At 39.3% G+C, this 27,847-nt stretch overlaps 1 protein-coding gene across 2 annotated transcripts in view; it reads right to left on the minus strand.

Annotated features, from left to right (window-relative positions):
* EMB3012 (embryo defective 3012) overlaps positions 1 to 26,645 on the minus strand; it is a 111,444-nt gene extending 84,799 nt beyond the window's left edge. For both annotated transcript variants that reach the window (XR_016094764.1, XM_088940837.1), the window contains exons 1-10: positions 26,018 to 26,645; positions 24,731 to 24,996; positions 23,837 to 24,003; positions 23,510 to 23,726; positions 4,600 to 4,943; positions 2,261 to 2,440; positions 1,933 to 2,071; positions 1,649 to 1,797; positions 803 to 914; positions 102 to 697 (exon numbers count right to left, since the gene is read on the minus strand). Coding sequence is in view for 1 of the 2 variants with exons in the window: in XM_088940837.1 (XP_088796963.1) it covers positions 102 to 697; positions 803 to 914; positions 1,649 to 1,797; positions 1,933 to 2,071; positions 2,261 to 2,440; positions 4,600 to 4,943; positions 23,510 to 23,726; positions 23,837 to 24,003; positions 24,731 to 24,996; positions 26,018 to 26,181 (2,334 nt within the window). In the remaining variant the exon portion in view is untranslated. The remainder of the gene's footprint in view (positions 1 to 101; positions 698 to 802; positions 915 to 1,648; positions 1,798 to 1,932; positions 2,072 to 2,260; positions 2,441 to 4,599; positions 4,944 to 23,509; positions 23,727 to 23,836; positions 24,004 to 24,730; positions 24,997 to 26,017) is intronic.
* Positions 26,646 to 27,847: the final 1,202 nt, after the last annotated feature.

The raw sequence follows: 27,847 nt of genomic DNA on the forward strand, positions 1-27,847 counted from the left end.
CTATGACATGAAGCAAGACGAAGAAATTATGAACATATAAGTTTTGTAACTTAGGAAATAGTAAGGCAAATTAGCCAAAGTATAAAATAACAGGGCCTTACATAGTTTCCCAATGCGTGGCATAAAACTCCATATACACCATCACTACTGGTAGATGCCTGATGAACAATTACTTCATCCTTGAGAGGATTATATTCTTCATCAAAAATTTCAATACTTTCAATGAACTCAGTACCTTCATTCCACCTTTCAGGTCCTCCAAGGAGCATTACATCTAATCCTGTTCCAGGAACAAGATAGAGTTCATCCAAGTTTTCCAACTGATTTCCAGCTTCCGCATTAGCCAAATCAACCCAATAACCACCAAACTTGTTCCCATCCCCTGCCTGGTAGACAATAAGCGGTTGATATGCAGATATATGTGAGGATGCTTTTAGAACAATGGGACCATCTAAAGGATGATCAGAAGTTTGCCACAATTTGGACAATGTAGAATGCAGCATAGTTCGACCAGCAGTAGAAGCATATATGTAGGTCCATGAACATGGAGGACCATAAAGCGAGTCAAAGTCCTTAATATTCAGCAGTTTGTCCAATGCTAATGCATCCCCTGTAGTATTGACAATTTTGAAAGACTCACTTCCAGTCTTCCACCTAATAGACGAACAAAAAGCATCACATCTATAAAAAGAGGCACCTGAAAAATGCCAAAGAGAATACATGCAAAAAAGAATGAGAAGATGCAGTAAGATAACCAAATAGGAAGAAAATAACTTTGGATAACTCAGGGGTATGATACTACCATGGAATGTTTTCAATGTAACTGCAGCTTGAAGATTTGTTCCTACAACAGTCTCCACAGGAAAGTTTTGCATCATTACCATAGATGAAGGGGCAGAAACTTCAATGATCACCTATATCAGGAACATTAAGAACATGAAGTCAGGGAAGATGCCACACAGTAAGGCAACTTATAAAAATCATACCACTTCAGAAGGCAATAATATGATGGCAGCTATAAGCAGTGGAAGTGAAAATAAAACTCATTTATTATATGCAATCTGAATTATGGAAAATTCAAATAGAAAAGAGTTATTTTTTGAAAAAAAAATACAGGAAATAAAGTCTACACAAACAACAGAACATGAATTAAGGAGAAATATAAGTTTTTCAGGAGATTGTCTCGTATAACAAAAGAAATTAGGACTTCAATCATATCCTGTCTCTCTTCTTGCAGATTGAGGTTAGCAAATGAGGAGACAATTACTAAGTTGGTAACCAAGAGGGCCATAGACAGAAGACAATTTCTTTGTGCTTGTGACAGTATCTCAGGGTCACTCCATTTTTCCTTTTTCCTGTATCATTACTCAATAAAACATCATCATTTTACCAATAGGAAAAGGAAATAAAACAAAATATTGGTCTTCTAATACTGCATTTTCTTATTTTGTCAATTCAACTTAAAGATATTTAGGGAATTCTAGTTTATAATTGAAGACCGGAAGTCTATGATACCTTCTTGCTATCCTTGCATTAAAGAACAGGTTAACTCAAGCAGTCAAGCACAGTAACATGCAAAACCAATAACCAAATGTTTGGTAGAGTGCAAGTACTACGCAAAACTAGAACACTGAACAGGAACCAATACCTCATCATAATTGGTTAAGTCAAAAATGGATGCCACTTTAACAGAAGCTTGACCAGGCTTCTTTGCTTGGATAACTCCAGAAGGAGATACAGACACAGTGACTGCATCAGAGGAATACCACTTATAATCACTGGACGTCTTTGCACAACCTGCAGCAGTTTGTGGAATTCCCTAGTCCATCAATAGTTTCAAAACTCAAAAGCTATTAAATTATTTAAACAATATAAGGAAAAATGTCAAAATCATTGACTACCCATTAATTATTAAAAAAAAAAAACATTGACCTCCCATTGCCCTTAGCTCCACCTCCTGATAAACACCAGGAGCCCAGGGAAGGTAAATGCTATGAGAAAAATTAGTTCTTTCGCCCAATCTAAACTTCACTTGATCACAAACCATGACTTCTTGCACAACTTTGAGAACCTATAAAAGAAAATCATCATGGGAACAACCAAATCTTGATTCAGTAATATTTCTTTCACAATAATCAAATCCCTCCCATGTATGACAAGGAAGAATGACACTTTTTTTGAAACTATAAGGTAATGTATTCCAAATCCCTCCCATGTATTTCTAATTTCACTTCCAACCAAATATAAAAGATGTTGTCACCTCTGTTGCTGCTGGGTGCTCAGTATGGTGGGTTAAAGAAGCTGTTAATCTTCCCATTCCCTGTGAAGTTGCTTTCAGGATTCTAGAATTCCGCCAACCATGTTTAACAGCAATACTATTTTGTACTAAGAATATGTCCCAATACAAAGATTGATTGTAGCACAATTTAATGTCGTCTCCCTGCCACATACAATAGAAATATTTAAGTAAGAAAACCAAGTGAATAATAAGAAAAGGAGATGCCAACTTGCCAAGTAAATGTTTTAGAACATGAATGAACTACAATTAGTAAAGGAAAAAAATAATGACCAAATATGAGCCAAATCCTTTTCCAAACATCTATCCAGTTCTTCTTGACCATAGGTCTGAACTAGACAGTTCTTAATTCCATTATCATCATTGTCTAAACCTTGTTCAAACTATATGAGTCACATATAAGAATCTTGTTCCATTATTCCATTGTGTTCAGTAGCTGTGTGCTGGACATTATGGAAGAAAAGGAATAGAAGGCTCTTCGAAGACAATTCAAAAAGCATTGAAGTTTTGGTGGCCTCAGTCAGAAAGCTGGTTTCAAGCTGGGTTCTAGTCCTTCCAGAATTTGAGCAAGTAAACAGTGCAGATTTGGTGGAAATTTTTGGGATGTTCTTGAGATTCAAGTTTGTAATGTAAACTTGTTTCTTCGTGACTAACTGGTGTGGTGTGTCATCTTGACACCCAGTCAGATTGTACTTTTCTTTTTATTTTAATACATTTCTTCTTTACTCTTCAAAAACAAATCATATACATTGTCAAATTATGGGCCCTAAAACCATTTGTTACTACTTCAGAGTTCAGACCATGTCCTTTTGGGTTCCCCCTAGCTCTTCCAGCCCCTTGACTTGTAACAGAACACTTCTTCTCAGTGCTGCTGTAGATGGCCTTATCTGTGCATGCCTAAACCATCTTAGTCCGTTTTCCCTCATTTTATCAACTATTGGACCTATTCTTAGGTATCTTCGAAGTTCAAAAAAGTTCATTTCTGATTCCATCCTTTGTAGTTTTCCCACTCATTCATCTTAAAATTTGCATCTGCCACACTCATCATATATTTTGTTTCTTTGATTGCCCAACACTCTACAACATTGCAGGCCCTATAACTGTTATAAAACTTTCCTCTTAGCCCAAGTGGTATTCTATCACATAAGACTCCAGAAGCAGCTCCTCCATTTTGCCCATCCTCCTCTAATTCTATGAGGAACCCTTCATCTTCCTCAATCTCTTCATTGTTATTGATTATCAAACCTGATAAGGAAAGAGATCACATTGATATATCTCTTGGCTGGTAATCCCAAATGTATCCCGATTTCCACTCCAATTATTATTAAATTTATATAGCATAAACTCTGTTTTAGCCCTACTTATTTTAAAATCTCTTGTTTCTAAGGTATTTGTCAATGAATCTAATTTTGCATTTGATCCTTCTCTTGTTTTATCAATTAATATTATATCATCAGCAACCAACATGCACCATGGAACCTCCACCTGAACAAGTTTAGTATTTCATCCATGACCATGATTAGTGCAACTAAATGAGGGCTAAGTGCTGAGTTGGGTAATGCAACCAGATTTCATCACACAGAACAACAGTAGAAGCTTAAGAAGAATCAACGGGCAATAAATAGAAGAATATGTAAGAACAATTGAAGAAACCACTCTTTAGCAGTTGACTAATGATTAGAGAGAGAATAAGAGAAAACAGCACGACGACAAAAACAACAACAACAACAATAACAAGATTTTTGGAAATAGAAAGGAGAATTTATTAAGAAGAAAAAAAGAACGCGTCTAATAGAGTGACAAGAAATCACCAAATCATACAACTCCATATAATTGGAATAAGACTTAGATGATGACAGTGATGATGAGCTAGAAGGGCTAGAAGGGCTAGGGGCAGAACAAAAAGGACATGGGTTGAAGTAGTAAGAAATAACTTAAGTGCTCATAATTTAACAATGGATATGGCATTAAATAGAATGGAATGGTGAAACAGGATTCATGAAGCTGACCCCATATAATTGGGATAAGACTTAGATGATGATGATGATGATGATGATGATGATGATGGTGAAACAGGATTCATGCAGCTGACCCCATATAATTGGGATAAGACTTAGATGATGACAATGATGATGAGAATATTTGTTGCACAAGAATAAGTAATATCAAAGTACCAATACATACTAATCATCCTCATACATGATAAAGCTTGCTTTGGCATCTGTGAACTTTTCAAATCCATTTTTAAATTAATACTACTAAGTGGGAGGGGGGAGAGAGAGAGAGAGAGAGAGAGTTAATACCTGTGTGATGTATATTTCATGTGCATAAGGTCCACGGGAGAAAACCTTCATGTGAATGACATATTTTCGGCCAACAACAACATGCCAATGGGCTGTTGGAGTAGCTGTGATACCTTCCATGGGATCACCAGATATACTCAAAGGCACTATATACAAATACATAGCATCTGGGAGAACAACATGAAGGGATGACATTTGCGCGTGCCCTGAAACTCTAGTGTCTTCTACAGTGATAGTTGTAACTCCTAAGTTCAATGAATGAGTCAATCCCATCATAGAGTCGACCTGTGCCACCGAAGAGTTTGATACATGCCACCGGTGATATGGAGATGGTAAATCAATTGCTATAAGAGGTAATGAGAAACTCAAATGAGATTAATTAATCAAAAAGAAAAAGTTGAAAGCAGAAACAAGCAGGTAGGCATAGTTAACTAGGTACCATACATTCTTATACAAATTGAAGCTGAGAATAGTAAGAGTAAATATGGATCAGAAAAATGTGTAGATAAAATGCGCAATATAGATTAATACAGTTAAAAACTCAATAATAAGCAGCAATGCCAAAACCTAGTCTGAACTGCAATATTCAAAACGGATTTAGTAGACAGTAGAGCAATACACTGGTCATTCCAATTGTCTTGAAATTTAAGAGAGTGAATAATTGTCCATGGAAATAGTATATTATGTAACTGGTCTTGTTTTCTAGCATCCTAACCGTAAATCACTTTGTTTCTTGAAGACAAGTTATTTCTAAGTTTGCATAATGTGCTGTGTGAAGAACCAAAAGATGGAAGAAACCACTTGTCCTTTCACACAAGACTTGGTTATCCTTCCTACTTCCTAGTCTTACCTCTTTTTTTCGGAAGGAGTGGAGATTGAAATTTGATGGATGCTCTAGAGAGAACCCGGGTGAGGCTGGTATGAGAGTAATAAGGGATGGAAGAATTTGTTGGGCCTTTAGTGGTCCGGTTGGGGTGGCCAACTCTACAAAAGCCGAGTTTCCAGCTGTCCTTACCAGTCTCCTCATAGCCAAACAGCTGGGTATATCTTCTTTAGCTATAGAGGGAGATTCCGCTAATACTATTAACTGGTTGAAGGAGAAGGGGGGAGGCCCTTGGAGGCTGGCTAACTTCTTAGCGGAAGCTGGAGATATTTTGGCATCGATGCCTTGTTGAGATTTTATATTTTTTCTGATGGGATGAGCTGCAAGGGCACTCTTGTAATTTCCTTTCTCTTTATGTCACTTAAGTATAAATAATACAAGAGGCACCGCCAGCCCTATTTTTGCCTCTCAACCTATCTTTCTTCTCTTCGGTTCTCTTATAATCTCTTCATCTTCTTCTCCTCTCTTCTCCTTACCAATTCTTTGATGAAGAATATGGTATCAGAGCACCTTCTTGGGCATTAAAAGATCTGAGATCAACTTCTCTCTTCAAATCCTTTTTTCCTTTTTTTTTCTCAACTGTTGAAAGAGTTCATTCTTTCGGACTGATCAGACCAGCAATCATACGTCTCTCCTTCCCTTTTGTTCTTATCTGTAGTGCCAACAGAAGTAATTGGTGGTAGCCGAATGCTGTAAACAGTCTTTTTTGGGGTCATGTGCCTTTCTCTTGTGGCTGTAGTGGATTGTGTGATCCAGTGCACAAGTATATGCTGTTAGCAGTGTGTGCAGTGTTAGTGATGAAAAGTTGTTCTTTGGCTGTGTAGCCAGTGTGTGAGAAGGGTCTCAGCAGTTCCTATTGTTCGACTAGGATTTGGTCCCTTATTTTTTCCTCCAAGAGTGCTGGACTGAGGTGCTGGGTTCCATCTAGTGAGATCAGATTGTGTTTTTGGTGGTCGGGTGCTTCAGTAAATGGCAACTGACGATTCTGCATCATCGGGAATTACATCACCTTAGGGAACACCTACTGTTGGGGCTGACAGTATGAATTTCCCTATGCCTATTACCCCATTGAATGGATTAAATTATCTAGAATGGTCTAAGGGAGTAAAGCTGTATGTTACATCCAGGGGAAAAGCCAGTTATTATATCAATGGAAAGGTCAAGGAACCCAAGACAGGAACATGGGCTGATACAGGAAATGAGATATGGGAACAGGCTAAATCAACCTATTCAGAGCAGAGACACTACGCAAAGATTTATCAGTTACAGGCTGAATCCGCTACTTAAGCAGGGAAACCGTAGCTTGTCTGCTTACTATTCAGCCCTCACTTCAGTCCACCCAAGGCCACCCATCTTCCTTTCTCTTCAATTTTATTGACACCGCGAAGTTCCCAATTAATTCTTCTTCACACTCCCAGTCTTCATTTCTCCATAAAGTAATAATTCCCCCTGAAGCTCCTCACGATTGTGCAAAGTCCCAACTCAAATTTCTTGTTGACCAAATGCTCCTCACCCATTTCTCCTCCACCTCAGACAATTTTGATTCTTGTATTAAGACCACATCTAGTTCTTCTCTTTTCAAGAAGTCTTTGATCACTCGCCTTTTCTTTGAACTCCCCAAACCTCTTACATTCCAGCTTATTAACTTCATGGACAAACAATTCAGGTAGCCCCAACCAAACCACCCTCTTTAGTCCTTTTTTCTATCCTTCCTACCCCCACTCGCTTTATCATAAACCACCCCACTCTTCAACCTCTCCACCTCACTCAGCTTTTTCTTCCTCTTCTTAGAAAGCTCTCCTACCTTCTTACTAGACTTTTCCACCTTCTCAATTCCTTCTAGTTTCTTACCTGACCCCTTCTTCTTCTTTTTCCGTTGTCCTTTTGATTTTCCACTGTATCCACTTTTCTCCACTGTATTGGGAAATTGAATAATCTCCTCCTCAACCCTACCCTCTTTCACATTCAGCTCCTCTTCCATTCTGATTCTAAATAGTTCCAAGATCAACTCCCAAATTTTGTCCCCTAGTTCTCTCTCTTCTGCTACTTAATTTATCTCCCCCACTACCTCTGTCACTTGTCCCGAATCAAACGAACCGGCAAATTTTAAAGCTGGGCTGCAATCACCTGTAGGCCAGACACACACAGGACTTGGGGAAACAGAGTTAGTAACCAAAAACTGAACCTGAAAACAATCCAAACCTTGGGAGGAAGAAGATGCAATATGAGTTGCTGGAATAGCCTGAACCCCTTTTGTTTGACTTTCGCTGGAAATAGGACCCTCGAAATCAAGATCTGGATTGATTGCAGTGGGAAGCGGGCAGTTTATAGCGCTGCTTGGAGGAACCAGATTGCCAACACACACCATACAAGCACCCATTCCCTGGTCTTTACAAAGGATTGAATCCCCTTTTCTCCCTGTTTCGGTTTTCTCCTCACCCGAGCCTGTTTTCTTTCTTTCCAACTCCTTTCTAGGCCAAACCAACTCTCCTGGAAGTGTACAAGCCTCATCTTCGAACAGTAACTTTAATCCTGGGTCATCTTCCTCCCTAAACCTTGAACGACATTTACTCTGTATGCTACCATAGCTGGACTCTTCAACATACAACTCCTCTTTCAGAGACTCATCATCTACACTTACCCAGTCTGAAGCAGAATCCTCCTCTTCTAAGGTCATGCAATTATATCTCGGATTAGGTTTATCTGGGCTAGTGGAGTAAGAGACCAGTCTTGGCTGCCACACTAAAGTCAGACCAGACAAACGTTTTTCTTTCGAGCCAGTTGCAGACCAATCTGAAGAAGACGAAGATATACTACAGCGAATGTCCATAGTCTTTTGAACCTTGTTCCACCTCACGTGCCTATTTAAGTGGTCACCTGATTTATCTATGGGCTTACTTGCTGTTGGAGTCTTATTTCCAGGCCCATCCACTTGAAGTTTAAGACTGGGCCCACCAGTACCCCTCACTTCTACTGTTGGCCCATCCTTATAATTTTGAACCTGACCCAGTCTTTTTAAAAGTTTAGTATTGGTTCCCTGACAGCAGGCCTGGGCCATATCAAATGACAATCCACCTGGTTGCTGTTCCAGTCTACCTCCACCTGTCCCCACCTTTGGACACCTATTCAAATTCAAAAAGTCTTCTGACAGACTTTCTCCACCTTTGGACGTTACCACCTGAGCAAAAGTCCTAGTCCGATCCTATGATTTGCCAATTAAAGTGGAAGACCGGGGTACTGCTTTCCTATCCCTTGCTTTTACAGTTTCCTTCCCAGTGTTAACTCGAACCTTGGAGGCCACGTCATCTTTGTCTTCCCCACTCCACCCCAATCTCCACCATCTAGCTTCTGTAGAAGTTGCAATCCAAACCCTGAGTTCTACATTATCTGAAGTTAAACCCAAAGACCTTGGGATAAGCTCTGGCTTTGCTCCAGCTACACTAATCTGCACGGCACTCAGGTTGGAAGCATCAAAGGAAACCATCTCACCTACACGTAGCTTCGCAACTTTCCTGAATACCTCCATCTTCCATAGATGGAAAGGCAACCCAATAATTTTCAGATTGATAAGTTCTGTGGATTCTACCAACTGTACATTGCATAAAGGCTTCCATTTCTCCAACACCACCACACCTTGCTCTGTTACAGCCGAAACAGTAGCAAAATCCAGAGGAATCCCCTGAAAATACACTACAGCTTTGTGGTCGTCAAAGGGAGAAATCTGCAACACCTCTGTAGTCTTCAATATCTGTTGGACTTCTTCACCTAGTCTCTCCCAATCTTTTACTTTCTTGTTTACCGAGAGGACAAGTTTAAGCCGCTAATCCCCTTGGGATGGTAATATGAGTCTGTTGAAGACAGAAACTCGTTTCTTTTCATGCTCAACATTTTTTAAGTCTCCAAGTCGTTTGAACACAGAGACTCGAGGCTTTATTTCCTCTTGACTAAAAATAGTCTTTTCACAATCTATGAGTATTGAAACCTCTGAAGTTGATGCTGCATCACGGCAAATAGGATTGCCGTTGTCCCTATTCATAGCCATAAATGACAAGGGCTTAAACTTGCGGAGAACAATCCTCTTATTTTTCACTTTAATATTTTGAAGGGAAGTTGATACTATTAATTGAGTTTGTGGGATTGATTGATCAATCATCCTCAATGGGCATGTGTAGCTTGTCATTAATGTTGTCATAGAATCTTGCAGTGATGTGAGGGCTTTCTGCCCCTGGCTTCTTTGACTCTTAGGAGTGTACCTAAAAACAATTTTAGGTTTAGAGTCAATTGGCAATTTTGGCTCTTCAGATGTGATCCTGGCAATCTTGATTTTTGGGGTTTTTGGTGGACCCTCATGCATTGAAGGTTTGTGCTCCCTATTCACGCTACCTCTTGTGACTCCTTTCTTTGGAGAAGTCAACGACAGATCAATAGTCTTGTAAAATTTGGCATCTGCATAATGCACCTCTTCTCCTTGGAATGGGTTTGGATCAGCAATAACCTTCTTTATTTCTCCACCTTTGTTGAATTTAAAACATTGATGGAGCGTTGAAGGGATTACTCCATATGTATGCAACCAAGGGCATCCTAGGAGGACATTGTAGGAGGTGTCTGTGTCAATAACATGAAATAGGGCATCTGAATACAATTCCCCGATTTCAACTTTTAAGACAATAGTACCAATTGCCTTTTGTCCTTCTTGATTTAATCCTTGAATAGTTAGATATGAAGGAGATAGTTGGCGAGGTGTCATACCCATAACCAATAGTGTCTTCAAGGGCAAAAGATTTACTGCAAATACACAATCAAGGAGTATTCGATTAATGGGTGTACTACCCACTATGCCTGACACATATAAGGGATGGTTATGATACTCCGTTCCAAGCTGCTAATCTTAATCATCAAAGGAAGCGCATGCCACACATTTTAGGGTAACTTGGTTGTGCTTCCACCTGATTCACTTCATCTTTGATCTTTTCAGGATCTAATAATGCTTAAACCAAGGCCCTTCTTAAATCTGGAGAAAGCTGCAATGCATCATAAACACTTAACTGAGCCGGAATTCGCTTCAAGTGAGCAAGAACATCATACTTGGCACACATTCTAGCTTTTCGTATAGGACGAACTCGAAGTGGTGTTTCTAATTGTGAGTTATTTGTCCCATTTTCTGTAACAAACTCCCTATCCTCCTTTTCTTCAATCTCTACTTGTGTAGTAGAGTTATTAGCCTTTTCAATTGAATCCTTACTTGAAGAAGGTTCTTGTGTAGAAGGAAGACGGCGTCGGCTATATTGTAAGGTGATTTGGTCCACCTCATTTTGCATTGTAGACGCATCTTCTTCTTGATAAGATGTTGTATGACATGGCATTGTTGAGACCATTTTCACTTCATCAAGTATTTCTTTTGGAATATATTCCTTTAGAGTAACAGGGAACCTTTGGGGTTGTTCATATTCATCCTCAAAAATTATCTGAGGCTTCTTTTTGGACCTTCTTTTCTTATTCTTCTTGGGGACCTTACGTCTCCTAGACGTGATACCTGGAGAGGCAAACTTTTCTATTCTTAAGGGTTTAACTGCCCCTTTTGGATTTTTGTTAACAATTGTCTGCCAACTTTCTTCATACTCTAAAGCAGAGGAATCATCAAAACATGACATGCTTGGTTGCGCCATTAATTCATATAAAGAAGGGATAGTTGGAGCCTTTTCTTCTACAAGAGATAATACTGTTAGTAGTTGCAATAGTCTCTTTTGTAGGAGGTTCAGCTAATTCAATTTCCCCTTTGTCTATCATTGATTGGATAATGTCATTAAGGACAAAACAATCTTTTATGGGATGACTAACCATCCTATGATAAGGACAATACTTTGGGTCCTTTGTCTTATTGACATCACCTGGTCGCTTTGGATCTGGCAATTTAATAGCATTTGTTGCCATATGGTCATCAAAAATCCCTTGTACATCTTCATTTTCAAAGGAATATTTCTTTTCCCTTCTTTCTTGCAAAGTCATGGGCTTAGGAACATCATTTCCTTTAGCCTTATCCTTCTTTTTAACACTAACGAAGGTGGCCATGGCCTCTCCATTGCCTACAGGCTTTTTGCCATTCTTTTTAGTTTCTGAAGGAGGATTAGGCTTGCATGCCACAACCTTTTGCCTAGCAATTTGTCTTTCCACATTGCTAGCTTTAGAGACCAATGCATCAAATGATTGTGGTTCTGTTGTACCTACAAAGGTGGCAATCCCTGGCAAGAGATTGTTAGCACACATTTGTACTGCCGATGTTTCCTTTAATTGCTCAACACACTGAAGATTCATGTTTCTCCAACGTGTAATGAATTCATTTACACTTTCATTTGGCCTCTGTTTCGTCTCCGCCAAGTCTGTAATTGATAATTTCCTCTTGGAGCTCACAAATTGTGCTAAGAAACCACGTTGCATATCATCCCGTGTGATAATTGATCTTGGTGCTAATTGTGTATACCAGGTAAAAGTTGCTCCTTTCAAGGACTACACAAATTGCCTTATTAATAAGGCATCAGACATTGCTGATTCACCACATGCAAAATAGAAATGGGCCAAATGTTCATGGGGAGATCCATTTATTCCATCAAATTTCTCAAAGTTGGGCTTTTGATATCCTGAAGGAAATGGGAGTGTATCATAGTGGGCAGGATACGGTTTCCTGTATCTGAGGACTGGTACAGCGAATGATGCCTAAAACTCCTTAATTCCTTCTACAATCAATGCTAAATCCAATTGAGAAGTAGGGGTAGGAACCAGAATAGACTGTTGTGAAGTTTCCCTAGTGGAACTGCTAGCTTGAGATGCCACTTGTGCAGCTAGGGATGTAATTTCAGCATCCTTTTCAGCCAGTCTTCGTTGCATATCTTGGATTTGTTCTTCTAGGCTTGAAGTTCTTGTTACAAAAACTGGCATAGAAATTGGTTCTTGGTCATCTGCAATGATTACACTTTCCTGAAACTAAGAAGATACTTCTTCCATAGACTCTATGTCTTGAATTAATGATTCAAGATCTTCATGCATCGGGTTGATTTTTTGAACTATGGACATCTGATCAGTTGATTCTAACTGAATGCCTGAACTTACACTTGGGGTATCCTCCCAACTATGTAATAATCGAGCGTTCACTCTTGTGATGGGTCCTGTCTAAGTTCTTCGGTGGGTATGGTGTATGCCCCCTGCTTGAAAAAGATCCCTGCTTGCTTTGCATACATATATCTTGATATGAATGCCCATTTCTTTGCTTCCATATCTGATTTTGATTTTTGTGATTGTTTTACTGCAAAACCAGCAAGTGACATAGAAGCTTCAGCTTGAGATTTCTTAATCTTCAAAGATCTTTTAAACCTACGAATGATATTGGAAGATTCTCTTGATGCCTCTTTTGTAAGGGGAGAACTTTGATTGAAAACAACTTTCTTTCTACGAAGGGTAGAGTCATTTCCACTTGATGACCTGAGTTCAATAACTCGAGGTTTCAACTGCAATGAAGTAGGAGCATTTTCATTATTTTCCTTTGAAACCTCGGTAGAGGTTTTGGAAGTAGAGGAGTTGGCAAATTCACGGGAATGGTTCCGATCATGATTTGAGTTGAGGCAATCACTCTAGACCTTGGTTTGGTAGCCTTTACTAGAGAGACCACCTTTGATTTTGTGATCTTCAAGGTTGATGAGGCAACCTTCTTGGTTACCTTTGCCTTTGGAGGCTTAAAACCTACCCTTTTGGCAGAGTTGAGCATAGCCTGTATACGTAGGCTATTTCTTGCAGAAGAGGTCTTACTGACCTTTCTCTTTTTTCCCTTCTTAATCTTCTTCTCGGTCTTAGGAACCGAGGCCATGATGGTAGCAGCAAGGGGATTCACATCCACAGTGAATGTTTCTTTGTAGGAAGGCTTCTTTGAGCCCCCCATTTTCTCCTTTTCTACAACTGTCGGTTCAAGGTAGTGAACAATTACTTTGGTGCCATAAGTTCTTCCTGTATAGGCACAATACAAATATAAGGATATTGTATGAACCATCACCATGTTTTTTAGTTTTAGCCTATTTTTATTTCAACTTCTTTCATCAGAGATGAAAAGGAGAATGGGTCCCATCGGGCGTGCCAAAATTATGTTAGTGGAAATTTTTTTTAGTATAATTCCTCACATAACATAATTCACCCAATTAGACTAATAATTGGGTTTTTTTTGTTATTTGGGTAATCCCCATTCAGGAAATCACGTAGATATTCCCTTAATTACATCTCTGCTAGGGGCAAAGAAAACCTTTTGATTCTGATTCAGAAGTACCAATGAATAGAGACTAAACTAAGTATGAATTTTCTACAGAATTTTCAAAGGAAAATTCTGGTATATATTCCCTCTTTATTTGAGAGAAAACCAGCATATAAAGAAACAAACATTGTATGCATAACAAGTAAATAGGTATCATAAAAAGCATGTTTCATCAATAAGGCTACAAATGGCCTTTAAATTATGGTTGTGTGCATTATCATGCTGTGAGGAATCATAATCAGCCAAGTTTCATGAACAAGGTTGTAGATGGTTTTTCCCCTCACACACAGGTTACTAGGTTGTAAGGAACCATAATCAGCCAAGTTTCATGAACAAGGTTGTAGATGGTTGTCTCCTTACATGTATTTCAATATGAAACAAGGAAAAAAAGAAAAAATAAAAGGAAGAAAAAAAAAGAGTGAGAGGAATTGATAGAATATGGGCTTCCATCTCATGTGAGAAGCACAAGGAGTATCATATTGAAGAGGTGTAGGAAGAACACAAGATTCTCTACCTTCCTCTTCCTTTGTCTTTTACGCTCTCCACACCAATCTTCTTCTCTTTTCTCTTCCCACTTGTTTTTTAATGCTAGAAATCCTGCAAATCAATTAGTAATAGCCAACAAAAAAGTCCTTAGCCCCTTTTCCTTGTAGGAGAGGGGTTTATATAGAGGAGGGATGTGGTTAAGTAACTCCCCGCTCCTCTCTTCTTAGAGTGCCAAGTGTCACCCCACTTAAAATGGATCAAGGAGGGAAAAGAAAACTCTTCCTTCCTAAGGTGGCAAGTGTCCCCCCACTTCAAGTGGTTAAAGGAGGGAAAATAACTCTCTCTCCCTTAGGGTGATATGTGTCCCCCCACTTCAAGTGGTTAGATGAGGGAAAATAATTCTCTCTCCCTTAGGGTGACATGTGTCCCCCCCACTTCAAGAGGTTAAAGGAGGGAAAATAAATCCTTCTCCCTAGGGTGACATGCGTCCCCCCACTTCAAGTGGTTAAAGGAGGGAAAATAATTCTCTCTCCCTTAGGGTGACATGTGCCCCCCCCACTTCAAGTGGTTAAAGGAGGGAAAATAAATCCTTCTCCCTAGGGTGACATGCGTCCCCCCACTTCAAGTGGTTAAAGGAGGGAAAATAAATCTTTCTCCCCAGGGTGACATGTGTCCCCCCGCTTAAAGTGGTTAGAGGAGGGAAAACAGTCCTCTTGTTAGAATAGGACAAATGGCATCCCCTCATAAATAAGTGGGACACCTCACAAATAATTAATCAAAATGGATTTAGGGCTTGTTGTTCCACTAAATGGGCTCTACTGCAGGCCCATTAAATGCTTATTGTATTACAAATAAGCCCAAATAACTTGGGGCTTGTTGTTCACTAAACTAGACTACAAGCTCCTTTTTTTATTAAAAATGTTTCAGCCTACCAATAGAACTGATTGGGCTTATAAGAAAGCCATTTTCTCTTCTTTATTATTATTTTTTTAAGCTGTGACTGGGAGTATCTTAATAACCTGCTCCCAGTCCAACAAACTTAAGGATTTAACAGTGCCCCCTTGAGCACTGCGAGATCAAAAAAATAGCTTGAGGTTGCAGTGCTCAAGCCATTTTAAATTGATTGGGCCAGATTTTAGTGAATCAGACTTGATTAAGACTTAAAGTTGTGAATCAGAGGAGTAGGAAGAACACAAGATTCCCTACCTTCTTCCTTTTTCTTTTACACTCTCCACACCAATCTTCTTCTCTTTTCTCTTCCCACTTGTTTCTTAATGCTATAAATCCTATAAATCAATTAGTAATAGCCAACAAAAAGGCATTAGCCCACGAAAAAGGCATTAGCCCCTTCTCCTTGTAGGAGAGTGGTTTATATAGAGGAGGGAGGTGGTTAAGTAATTCCCCACTCCTCTTTTCTTAGGGTGCCAAGTGTCACCCCACTTAAAATGGGTTAAGGAGGGAAAATAAAACTTTTCCTTCCTAAGGTGACAAGTGTCCCCCAACTTCAAGTGGTCAAAGGAGGGAAAATAACTCCTTCTTAGGGTGATAAGTGTCCCCCCCCTTCAAGTGATTAGAGGAGGGAAAATAACTCCTTCCTAGGGTGACAAGTGTCCCCCCACTTCAAGTGGTTAAAGGAGGGAAAATAACTCCTTCCTAGGGTGACATGTGTTCCCCCCACTTCAAGTGGTTAGAGGGAAAATAACTCTCTCCCCTAGGGTGACATGTGTCCCCCCCCACTTTAAGTGGTTAGAGGAGGGAAAATAACTCTCTCCCCTAGGGTGACATGTGTCCCCCCACTTCAAATGGTTAAAGGAGGGAAAACAGTCCTCTTGTTAGAATAGGACAAGTGGCATCCCCTCATAAATAAGTGGGACGCCTCACAAGAAATTACTTAAAATGGATTTATTCTTCTAGGGCCTGTTGTTCCACTAAATGGGCACTACTGCAGACCCATTAAATGCTTATTGCATTATAAATAAGCCCAAATAACTTGGGGCCTGATGTTCACTAAACTAGACTGTAGGCCCCTTTTTTTAAGCTGTGACTGAGAGTATCTTAATAACCTGCTCCCAATCCAACAAATTTAAGGACTTAACAATGGTGAAGGGGTACACGCAGGTTCATGGGATTGATTATGATGAAACCTCCACACCTATTGAAAAGATGAACTCTATCCGAGTTCTTTTATCACCAGAAGCCACTATGTATTGGGAGTTACATCAACTTGACATTAAGAATTCTTTCTTGAATGGTGACTTGAAAGAGGTATATATGATTCAACCACCAGGTTTCAGTGCTAAAGGTAGTGAGGACAAGGTGTGTAAACTGAAGAAGTCTTTGTATGGCCTAAAGTAGTCTCCCGGGGCCTGACTTGGCAGATTTCATATAGCAGTTCAGCAAAAAAGGTTTAAGCAGTGCCAATCTGACCACACTCTCTTTGTAAAGAGGAATCAAGAAAAGGTAGTAGTACTTATAGCTTATGTAGGTGCATTGTTCTCACAGGTAACAGGAGTGCAGAAATACAAAAGTTCAAAGAGTTTTTAGCTTCCAAAATGAAGTTAAGGATCTAAGACTAGGGGTGAGCAAACGGTTTATTTGGTTAAAAACCGAACCGAATAAACCAAAATTTTAAATGAAAAACCAAATCTTTTGTTTGGTTTTCGGTTATTTCAGTTAAAACCGAATTTCAACACTATTTCTTTTTAAGAATAAGAGTAAAAATTTTATTAAAACAAAACAGATACAAGCTATTCAGGTGTCAAGACGACACCCTAACTTAAAGCAAGCATAACATCAAACTTCATATCAGACTAACTGATTCACATTACGTCCAAAAGTCTGATTTGCCCAAATTTTGGACGAGAAATGACCCAGCTTGTGATGAGTTTACCAACTGAAGCCACAATCTCTTTAGTACTTCTTTCCTTTCCTTCAGCCAGCTCTGCCTTACCCTTCTCAACTCTTCCCAGAACTCCGCTCTTTCTCCATCCTCATTTGGCCTATACACATTCATCAATCCCCAAACCCACTCTTCATTTGTCTCTTGTAAGCAAACTGACACCAAATATCTCCCAGCCCACTCCCCGATTTTTGAAAGACCCTAGATCCCATAGTATGACTCAACCACCTGACAACCCGACTGCTTTCAGCTCCACCCATTCTCCTCCATCCTTCCCCCACAGTTCATGCATCAGTTTTATATCGAAGGCCTCCAACTTTGTTTGCTGTAATAGGACTGCATCAGGCTTCTGTTTTCTGATTAGGTTGTGTACCAAATCCCTCCTCTTTTTCTCACTCAATCCCCTGACATTCCAACTCAACAACTTCATCTTTCCCCACCCGGGCCGCCCCCCTCTTTAACTTGCTCCTCTCCGACCAATCGTCACTCTTCAAACATAACTTGGTCTTCCCCTATTCTTTCTTCGTTCCAGCTGTTCTCTTTCTTGCTTTCTTTTTTTTTTTTTTTTGACTTTTCTTCTACTTTCCTTCTTTCAAAATGTCCAAATACAATTTTGGCAAAGCCTTCTCCTCCCTAAAAGAATAGTCCAAGAGACTTCCCTATTCTTACCTCTCTATCAACTATCCTTTTCAACTCCAAGTCCTTTCCTTCGGCTATCACTCCACTTCCTTTCCCTGCCTCCCCTCCCTCATCACATCCACTGTTTCCCAAGTCTACCGCTTCCTCTAAGCTCCTTTCTCCTCTTGATAATCCTTCTGCCCTCCCTTTTTTTCTTTAAAGACCCAACAACCTCCTTCTATTATACACCCTCTATTATTCCCTGGACACATCTGCTTCCCTTTGTCTTTTCCTTTTCCCATCACAACCCCTACCTTCTTCAACCCCTGTTTCCACTTTCCCTCCCTCTCCGCCAACACTTCTCACTTCAATTGGGGTTGCCAAAGAAGAAAAGGTGTGAGTTACCTCGTCTGATTTGTCTACTGTTGTAGAATCGATAGACCGAGGCACAGTCGCAACTTCTTGTTTTGTTCATTCCCCTCTTCTTGGAGTCTTTGCACACACTACTTCCTCGAGAGAAGGATCTCTAAGTTGCTGAATTTCGACTGCTAGTGTAGAGGGCAAAACTTGTACTGGTCAGCTTACACCTTCCTCCTCCGGTTCATGACACCTCTCTTCCTCTTCGTCTTGACTTGATGTTTCCTTTGATGCAGTTTCAACTCTGAAGTCTACACAGGGTCCTTAAAATTATTCTTCTTCTTCCTCCCTCCTCTCACCTTCGTCGAATCCTTCCCGCCTTTGCTAAATCTTGTTATCACCCAGACCCTCCTCCCTCCCATTCTTTCTCTTCGAACTCCTGTCTCTTTGGTTGCTGGTTTTCTTCTTTCCAATTGCACCCCTCCCTTTCTTTACACCTAAAACCATAAGACGGGGATGCTTTGAGTTCCTCGCACCACTATGGACCCCACCCACAAAGTCTCCTTTTCCCCCTCCCTTTTATGGCAATATCTCCTCACCACCCCCTTTTTTTGTGGCTTTTTGGCTCCCTTCCCTCCTTCCTCTCTATGTGCCACATTAGATGACTTAAAACATATAGTCCTATGAAATTCCATTTTTACCCTTTGACAAGGTCTCTTCGTCTTCTTCCTTCTCCCCTGACTGTCGATTCCTCTCCCTTTCTTCTAACTCCCTCCCCTACTTCGACTTAGGGCTCTAGCCCTTCCCCTATTCCTCTGCTACTCTGGTCTGATTGAAACTCCTCCAACCTAAGAACGTGAAATCATCACCTTCGACCAGAATCCTCAGGTCATACACTTCACCTGCGAACTTCAGATTACCTGAATTGGGATGTTTGAAACTTCCTCCACCGCTACTAGAATTTTTGCCAAATCTAGCTTGTCCCAGGATCTATTCCTATCATCGAACTGCAGGAACTCCCCACAGTGGTTTCCTATTGCCTCAAAAGTCGTTATACTCCAAGCATGCAAAGGGACACCAGCCACATCGATCCATACAGCCCTTCTCTTCTTTGATATGATATAGCTCCTGCCGCCAGGAACCACCAGTCAAGTCTGAGATCGAACTCCCTCTCCTTCGCTCTCTCTTAATTCATAACAAGCCCCACCTTCTCCTTGCTGTGAAACATAAACAGAAATAATCCCCCATTTAGCTTCCTCACTTCCATTAGCTTCTACTTCCCTCACTCTATCATCGCCCATGCTTCCACCTTATCCACTTCTATGTCTATGCCAACAAATCTACCCACCAAGCTTGCTTCCAACACCTGCATTCTCTCAACCACCTTCCCTAGCCCTCGTACGTCCACCTCAACCATCCTCTCCATTGTCGAGACCTAACCTTCGGCCATCATCCTCAACTATGTCTATCGCCTAGTGGTGCTTGATATTTTGAAAAGATATTTTCTACTTGGGCTATAGATATTATATATGTATTATATATTATACAATGTACATAATAAATTATATATTTTAATATATAATATACTTTATACATATTATATGTGTATTATATGTTAATATATATATATATATATATATTATAAATAATAAAATTTGGTTTTTTCGGTTAACCGAATTTCTAAACCTGAAACCTCAGCCGAACCCAAAATTTTACAAAACCGAAATAATCGAACTGAAATAACCAAAAACCAAACTGAAATTTCGGTTCAGTTTTTTTGTTTTAACTTCGGTTCAGTTTTTTGGTTTTAACCAAATAATGCTCACCCCTATCTAGGACACCTCCAGCTCCAGTATTTCCTAGTTGAAGATGTCCAATCACAAAAGGGCATCTTTCTCTCTTAGAGGAAATATGTCCTAGATCTTCTACAAGATATTGGTAAACTAGGGGCAAAGTCAATTGATACCCCTATTGATGTTAATCATAGATTGGGAGATTGTGATGGAGAACCATTGAGGGATATGAAGCAATGGTTGGTAGGAAGGCTATTGTACCTTTCTAAGACTCAGCCTAACATTGCCTATGTCATGGGAGTTCTTAGTCAATTTATGCATTCACTCAAGGTTCTTCACCTAGAAGCTGCAAAGAGGGTTCTCAGGTACTTAAAGCAATGTCCAGGAACTGGCTTGTTGTTTAGGAAACATAATCATCCGGAGGTAGAGGTTTACACGAATGAACTTGGTATGAGATGTGGATGATGGAAAATCCAGCAGTGAGTATTGTACGTTCGTGGGAGGAAACCTGGTGGCATGGAGCAGTAAGAAACAAAGTGTTGCTGCAAGATCAACTGTTGAGGCCAAATATTGGGTTATGGCCCAGTGAGTGGCTGAAGGACTTTGGAACTCAGGTTTCAGGTTTCAAGTTAACAACCCTATGTCTCTATAGTGTGACAACAAGGCAAACATAAATATTGCTACCAATCCTGTCCTCCATGATAGGAGGAAACATATTAAAGTTGACAAGCACAAGAGTGAAGTTTGTGCTCCTTATGTTAGTTCAAAGCAACAACTTGTTGATGTTCTTACAAAGGCTCTTCCCTATTTGCGGCACAATGAACTATGTAACAAGTTGGGCATGATCAATATACACAGCCCAACTTGAGGGGGAGTGTTGAGTTTTTATACATTTTTTATGATAGTATGTGCCACAAGGGCACTCTTGTAATTTCAATTTTCTTTACGTCCCAAAGTCACTTAAGTATAAATAATACAAGGGGCACCACCAGCCTTGATTTTGCCTCTCAACCTATCTTCCTTCTCTTCAGTTCACTTGCCTCTTCCTCTTCTCCTTACTAATTCTTTGGTGAAGAATATATCTCTAGGGAACTAAACACAGTAGTCAATGGATTAGCTAAGTCAGGTTTCATAGAAATGAATTGTATAGTGACAATACACTACCTATGTAATTTTCAGGGCAATCTCTTGGATCCTTTCTCTGTACATCATCTCATGTACCTCTGTTTTGATCACTTCCTAGTCTTATCATGGCTACCAAAACCTTCCTAGCTTTCCTGAAATCAATTTCGACACTTTATCTGATTTTTTTATCAATAACTGAAACTTTTAATAAAGAAAATTAAGGAGAAAACACAACAGAAGTTAGGGGGAGAGGTAAACTCTCTTAACCCTCCCCAACATGAAAAGCAAACTCAAAATTACAACACAGCTTAGAACAATTGATCCCTTTCCACCCCTTGTCTAGCAAGATTATCAACAAAGGAGTTGGCACGTCTCTTTACCCACTGCAGTTTAATCTCCATACCCTGGGTCAGCTATTTAAACTTCCTTTTTTTCATTGGCAAAATTTCCACACTTTATTAGATTTTCATCCTTGGATTCGTTATGGGAGTTAGCATCTTCTCTTGAGCTTCTTTCTTCGAAACAATGCTCCCACCTTGTCCTCCTAAAAAGGGATTTCCCAGTTATATATGGTTTAGACCAACTCCACCCAAGATTAGGACTTTCAATTGGAAAGTATTTCATCAAAAGGCCAACGCTTGTGAGGTCTTTCAAAATAAATGTTTGGACCAAGCAAAGGATAGGTTGGGGGAGAGGACAAAGGAAGTTGCGATAGGGATTGGCAATGCTGAATCTGGAATGGTTTCAGAAGATAACGGTGGAGAAAAAGAGGATAACGACGTGGCTGTTTGCGAATCTTCCCAGGTAGAGTGCTCTGATGCCATTCACAGTCCTTTTCAGGAAGTGGTGATTGGAAAGTTAGGTGTGGATTTAGGTAGGAGGAGGGCGACAGAGAATGATGTGGGATGAGGATATTGACAGATAGGAGGAAGTGTTCGAAGGGGAGGATTAGGACTTGGTTGACTGGGTCCTGTGTGGTCTCGGAGCTTGTGGAGGTGTCCAGAAGTGGTGCTTCTGGGTCTTCGTTTTGTTGATTGTCTTTAGTCTTGTGTTGTTGGTTGTAAGTTTGTATTGGCATCTGGTGTCTTGTTATCTCTCTTGGGTGATTTCTTATCACCTTCCTTTTGTATTCTCTTCTTCTTTCAATGAATTTCTCTTTATATATATATATATATAATACGGTGTCCCACCCCACCGAAGATTAGGGCTTTCTATTGGGACGTGGTCCACCAAAAGAAACACCTGTTAGCCCTTTTCAAATAGGAGACCCACTTGGTGTCCCCCTCATTTGTGCTTTTTATGTTGGTCAAGTGGTGAAACTAGTCAATACTTACTAATCTCCTGCCCCTTGCTTCTGGTGGTATTTGGGAGTATTTTCCTTAACCTTCTCAGTTGCAGGTGGTCCCCTCCTAAAACTAGAAGGGGGAAGATGTTGTGGAGATGCACCAGATCTGCCATCCTTCAATCAATTTACAGTTGAAGCCTTGATTGAGAATATTGCTGTTAATGACCCACTGGGTCAAAGGGGCTTGCAACAGATTGCAAACCCATCCTCTTCCAGAACTTCAACAGTTAGAATTTGGTTACCTCCACCATTAAGGTGCATTAAACGGAATTTTGACAGTTGTAACCTGGGCAAACCTATTATGGCAGGAGTAGGGAGTATTTTAAGGAATCATGAAAGGATAGTATTGACAATTTATTCTGGCTCAATAAGTCAATGCAACTCAATTAAGGCATAGATGATGTCATTGTTGCATGGGCTTAAGTTAGGGAAGACACTAAACTATACTGATCTCATAGTGAAGGGTGATTGATGTACTACATTGGGTGGATGAAGAACAAGAGTCAAGAACCTTGGTGCTACAATTATGATAGAGGTAACTTGCCTGGCAAGGGATCTGAGAACCCACTTTCAGTTGGATAAGAAGAATAGCCAATGATATGGCAGATGCACTGGCAAGACAAGGGGCCAGATTAGGGAAGACATTAAACAATACTGATTTCATCCAACAGGGAACAAGAGAGCTTTGTACTCTAATCAACAAAAAAAGGGTAATGTGGGGAAGGGAGTTTAGCACCCTCATGTAACTTCAGGGTGTTTGACACAGTCTATCCTGTAAAATCTATTTTATTCTTTTTTTCCACACAACTGCAATATTAAAAAACGAAATGCCTGGATCCGCTTTTAGGAACCCAAACCAACTATTTATTCCATACCAAAAAAAAGTTCCAACTCCACATGCTATTATTATATTAATTTCTACTTTAGAAATAGATATTACAGGACAACAAAAAGATTTGATCAAATTAGAAAATAAGCAAAGAAGAGCAAAAGAGACTTATCTTACTCATTAGCTACTCCTGCCACCACAATCATGTATACTAGACATAATATTGAAATGCATTTAGGAATTTGCAAATCAAAAATCTTAATTACAAAAATTGCATTTGAAAACCTTGAGGAGTATTTTGGCGAACAACTTTTAAACTATAATGGAAATAAGAACCGATGAGCACAAAAACAGGTGATGGAGGTTCAAGTGACATTGCTTCTGCAACAGTTAAAACAATCTCATCCGCCATGTATTCAAACTGTGGTTCTAGCAAATGCACTGAAACAATTTCATGGCCAATTCCAGTTCCCTTTACAACAAACAAGTCTGAGAATACACCCTGCATCATATAGAAAAAGAAAAGAATATTATGTATATATTAGATAATTTGGGTGGGTGCGATTGAAATATTGACATTTTATCATTTGCTAGCATTAGCAGCATACATACACTGTCTTCCAGTTTTATTTGGATATCTAGGTCACCGCAAAAACCACCACAGTCACTCAAGGGAGAATCCTTCAAAGCAACATGAGTAAGATGATGCTGCACTCTATCAGCTTCAGGAATAAGCTTCCACGTGAACTGTAGACCTACCAATGATGAAAACACATTTTCTGCGATACAAATCAAAACAGAATATATTAATAGAAGAAAGATAAATATTTGGTAAAAACCAAACAGAATTGACATGTTAAAGTTTGTAGGCAGTTAATGAAAACTCAGACATGAAGCAACCAATGCACAGGTAAGATAATATAAATACTCATTTTAGATGCTTACCCATGCACAAATTAGATACATGAAATAATATGTCATGTGCAGAAGTCAGACACATCCATCCATTAAGATAAGGTGGCATGAATACTAAAGAACAAGCAACTACAAATTTTAAATTCCATCCTCTTTAAAATTTTCTGCAGTCCTGTTACATTATTTATGTTTTACATATTAGAACTTTACATGTTTAGCTTCATAAACATGAAAAGTATATTCATTTATCTAGGCAACAACATGCAACTCTCTTATGTTGCATAGGACCTATAGTTTTGTTCAATAACATTCACATTTAGAAAGGTGTAACTGGGGTGAAGATGGTGAATTAGGGGAACATCTTGGAAGTTAATAAATTTCAATTTTGTAATGCTTCATGAAGAAAAGTTGTAAAAGCACAATTAAAAATAATACTAATAGAAAATTGTGCAAGGCAGACTGCAGACGATCCCTATTCTCTAGCACCAAGTTCCATCAAAGAATGCAAACAAAAAAATGATAATAGGAACCAAAAGCCATATAATTAGAAAGAAAAATAAAGCCAGTGATCTCACTAAACTAAAAGGATACCTTCACTATCAAAGGCACGGACACGCAGTGTAGCAAGCCCATCTAAGTCAAGTTTAATAGAGCTATGAAATATCTGGATTCTGGAGATGTTATCAATAAAAACTTTGCAACGGATTACAGTGCCACTTTGGAGATCAGCAGCATAAACAGCAGTTTCCTTTCTACCACCATAAGGAGCAATTGATCTCAATCGAGCGCTTGTTGAGCAGCGACTACTAGCATTGTACTCTGGTTGAACAGATAGAATATCATGATGGTCCCATGACCTGTTGCATCCATGAGATTTCTAATCAGTTAACAAAATTAATTAAAAGCATGCCCGTAACTCTGCCAGTGTGTGCTTGTCTAACACTGCCAGTCCCATGCCTGGATTAATGAGGAGGGTTGCGTCATGTTGGCAGCAGGCATTAAAACTTTTGCCAAATGATAGTTGACCTCGTATAGTTGGGATAAGACTTAGATGATGATGATGATGATGACATAGCAATTAGTTTTCAGTATATAAATGCACATATTTATCAATGTTTTGAAAACCAGAATGGGCCAGTTGGTTGAACCTAGTTAATAAAAGAACCAACTCACCAAGTCCCTTTTCAGGTCATTGAAAACCCATGAATGACTGGACTCTGCATAGGTTCAACGGCCAATTGCCCCCCCCCCCCACACCCACACACCCCCACACACACACAAAATGGTAACCAGAGCCCTGATAGTTAAGTGCCTTGCATTCGAAGGGATATGTTACAAAGCAAAACAGGGTCCAATTGAGGGTGGCAGAGCTCCCAGTACAAACCAAATTGGAATTTGCCCATATGTCATCCATAGAGGGGCATTTTTAGTATTTGAATAAATTACGAAAGCAGAAAGGGACCTTGTTCAGTGATAAAAAAAACTAAGCCATTTTCTAGGGGTTCAAATGTTAGCAGAAAACGAAATTTGGTTGATTTCATTTCAAGGTGTCTCCCAAGAGGAAACACATGGTGCTTAGCACTATGGAGTTAAGGGATTGTCATTTCTAGAACCTTAAAGAAAGGCATCGTAATGGAACAAACACTGAGGAAATGCATGACATTGTCAAACTTGGACCTCCTATTTTGGTCAAGTAACACAAATGGGTGATAGTCGAACAGCTGTTTGAGTTCTAAACACGACAGTGCAGTCATAACATAGTAAATTTTGAGGTGAAAAAAGATACCGAAACATGAATACAAATAATGATTATAGCAATTGAATTAACACTGGGGAAATGCATAACAATGTCCAACTTGAAACAATGATCAAGCATACCAAGAGAAACAGCCATCACTTCCTTGTAGCCGATATTCTACAGGATAAGTCATCAGAGGAGGTAATAAAATATTCACATCAGCTACATGGGGGCCGGAAACTGCCTGCAATGCTGGCAAATTTACAAACAGTAACAGCACGGTCAACCACGCGAGCGAAAACATCTTCAAGCTCTCTCGGAATCTACCGACTCAAACGAAACCGAAGGGAGAGAAAGGGTTCAACATAGCAGAGGTTGGAGAACAAACGACTAGCTATCTATCAGTGGAGAGTGAAATTGTATGTATTGAAGTGGCTAAGAAAAAAAAGCCCTAGTTACGCTCACTTTGGGAGGGGGAGTTAGTGGGTACTTGGTGTACTGAAGTCACTGAACTGACTCTGGCTTTCCACACACTGAGCAGCCGCGGGAAACCAGATTGATTAATTTAAGGATTGTCGTCGGAAATTTGTGCTTAGTTCGAAAATCAAATGTACTGGTTTGTCCCTCGTCCCCGAGTGTTTGATGTCAGTTGGCGATTGGCATCTCACACTATCGACTGGTTATTGTCTCACTCATTTTCCTTTTTCTACCGAAAAATAAAATCATAACAAAACGCAGAATGGCTCTAAAAAGGTTGTGCTGATCCCCGCCGTGTATTAAAAACATCTCACGAAAATAGTACCAGTCCCGATGGGCGTTGTGGGGCGGCTCTTTGTGGGGGCGGAGATGTGATCTCACTAAAAAGTAACAGTAACGATAAAAGAAGCGATTCCTTTCCTTTTTTTTTTCTTTTTATCTTTTACATCGTCTATACGCGACAAAAGAACGCCAGAATTGATTAATTACAAATATCTTACCTGAAGTTTTGATAATAACAGATAACACACCCCGTATTTCTTAAATTTGTTTATTAACCCAAAATTTTGTTTGATTTGATAGAAAAATAAGAATGAAATGTAAATACGACCGTAAACTTTTATATTTTTTTCTTTCTTAGAAATTGTATCTGGGTCAACTTTTTCTTGATTTTTTTATTGGTTTTCCTGATTGACCTTGCTGTCAATTTTCTAAACTTGTATCAATTTTTTGATTGAATAAAATATGTTTTTTTTAAGTCTTCAAAAATAAGGTCCGTTCATTTTATGATAAATTATAGCTTTTTCGTATATAAATTACATAATTAATTATTCTGTCTATAAATTTCATCATTAAAATATGTAATTTTGTCTACTGATGTTTTGTCAATTTTTTCCTCACGTGAAATCCATTGGGTGATAGCCTAATAGGTATACTTATGGATTTTTTTTTTTTTTTTGAAGAGTAAAAGATTATATTAACAAGGAGAACAAAAAACAAAGTTTTGTTCAGGAGGAAAAAAATAAGGGTACTCATAACATACAAAAGACTCCTGCTGTAATGTTTTGGCTAATTTGGCTATTTGATGAGCAGGAATATTGTACCTCCTTTTGAAGAAAATTAGCTGATAAGTTTCAAAAGAAAGCAGTAAATTTTTTGTCTCTATTAAGAGGCTTAAAAGAGACCAATGTAAAGAAGAACAATCTTGAAGAGCTTGAATAACTGCTTTGGAATCAGTACAGAGCAAAATGTGACATCTCCTTATCGATTGGACAATGGAAAGTCCTTTATGGATAGTAAAAAGTTCCGCTTCTTCAACTGACTTTAAACTTCTTCTTCCTCCTGCAATTTGCAAGCAAGATAACTGTGTGAATCAAGTAGAATAACACCATAAGAATAATAAATTTGATTAATTTTCCATGCATCAGTAAATATGATATGATCAATATTCTGAGTAGTCTTTAGGCAGAACTGTAGAGGAAGATCAGGAATTG

The sequence above is a fragment of the Nelumbo lutea genome, chromosome 4, assembly GCF_056320005.1.
Source record: "Nelumbo lutea isolate HS-2025 chromosome 4, American lotus-T2T, whole genome shotgun sequence".
Classification (NCBI taxonomy): Eukaryota; Viridiplantae; Streptophyta; class Magnoliopsida; order Proteales; family Nelumbonaceae; genus Nelumbo; species Nelumbo lutea.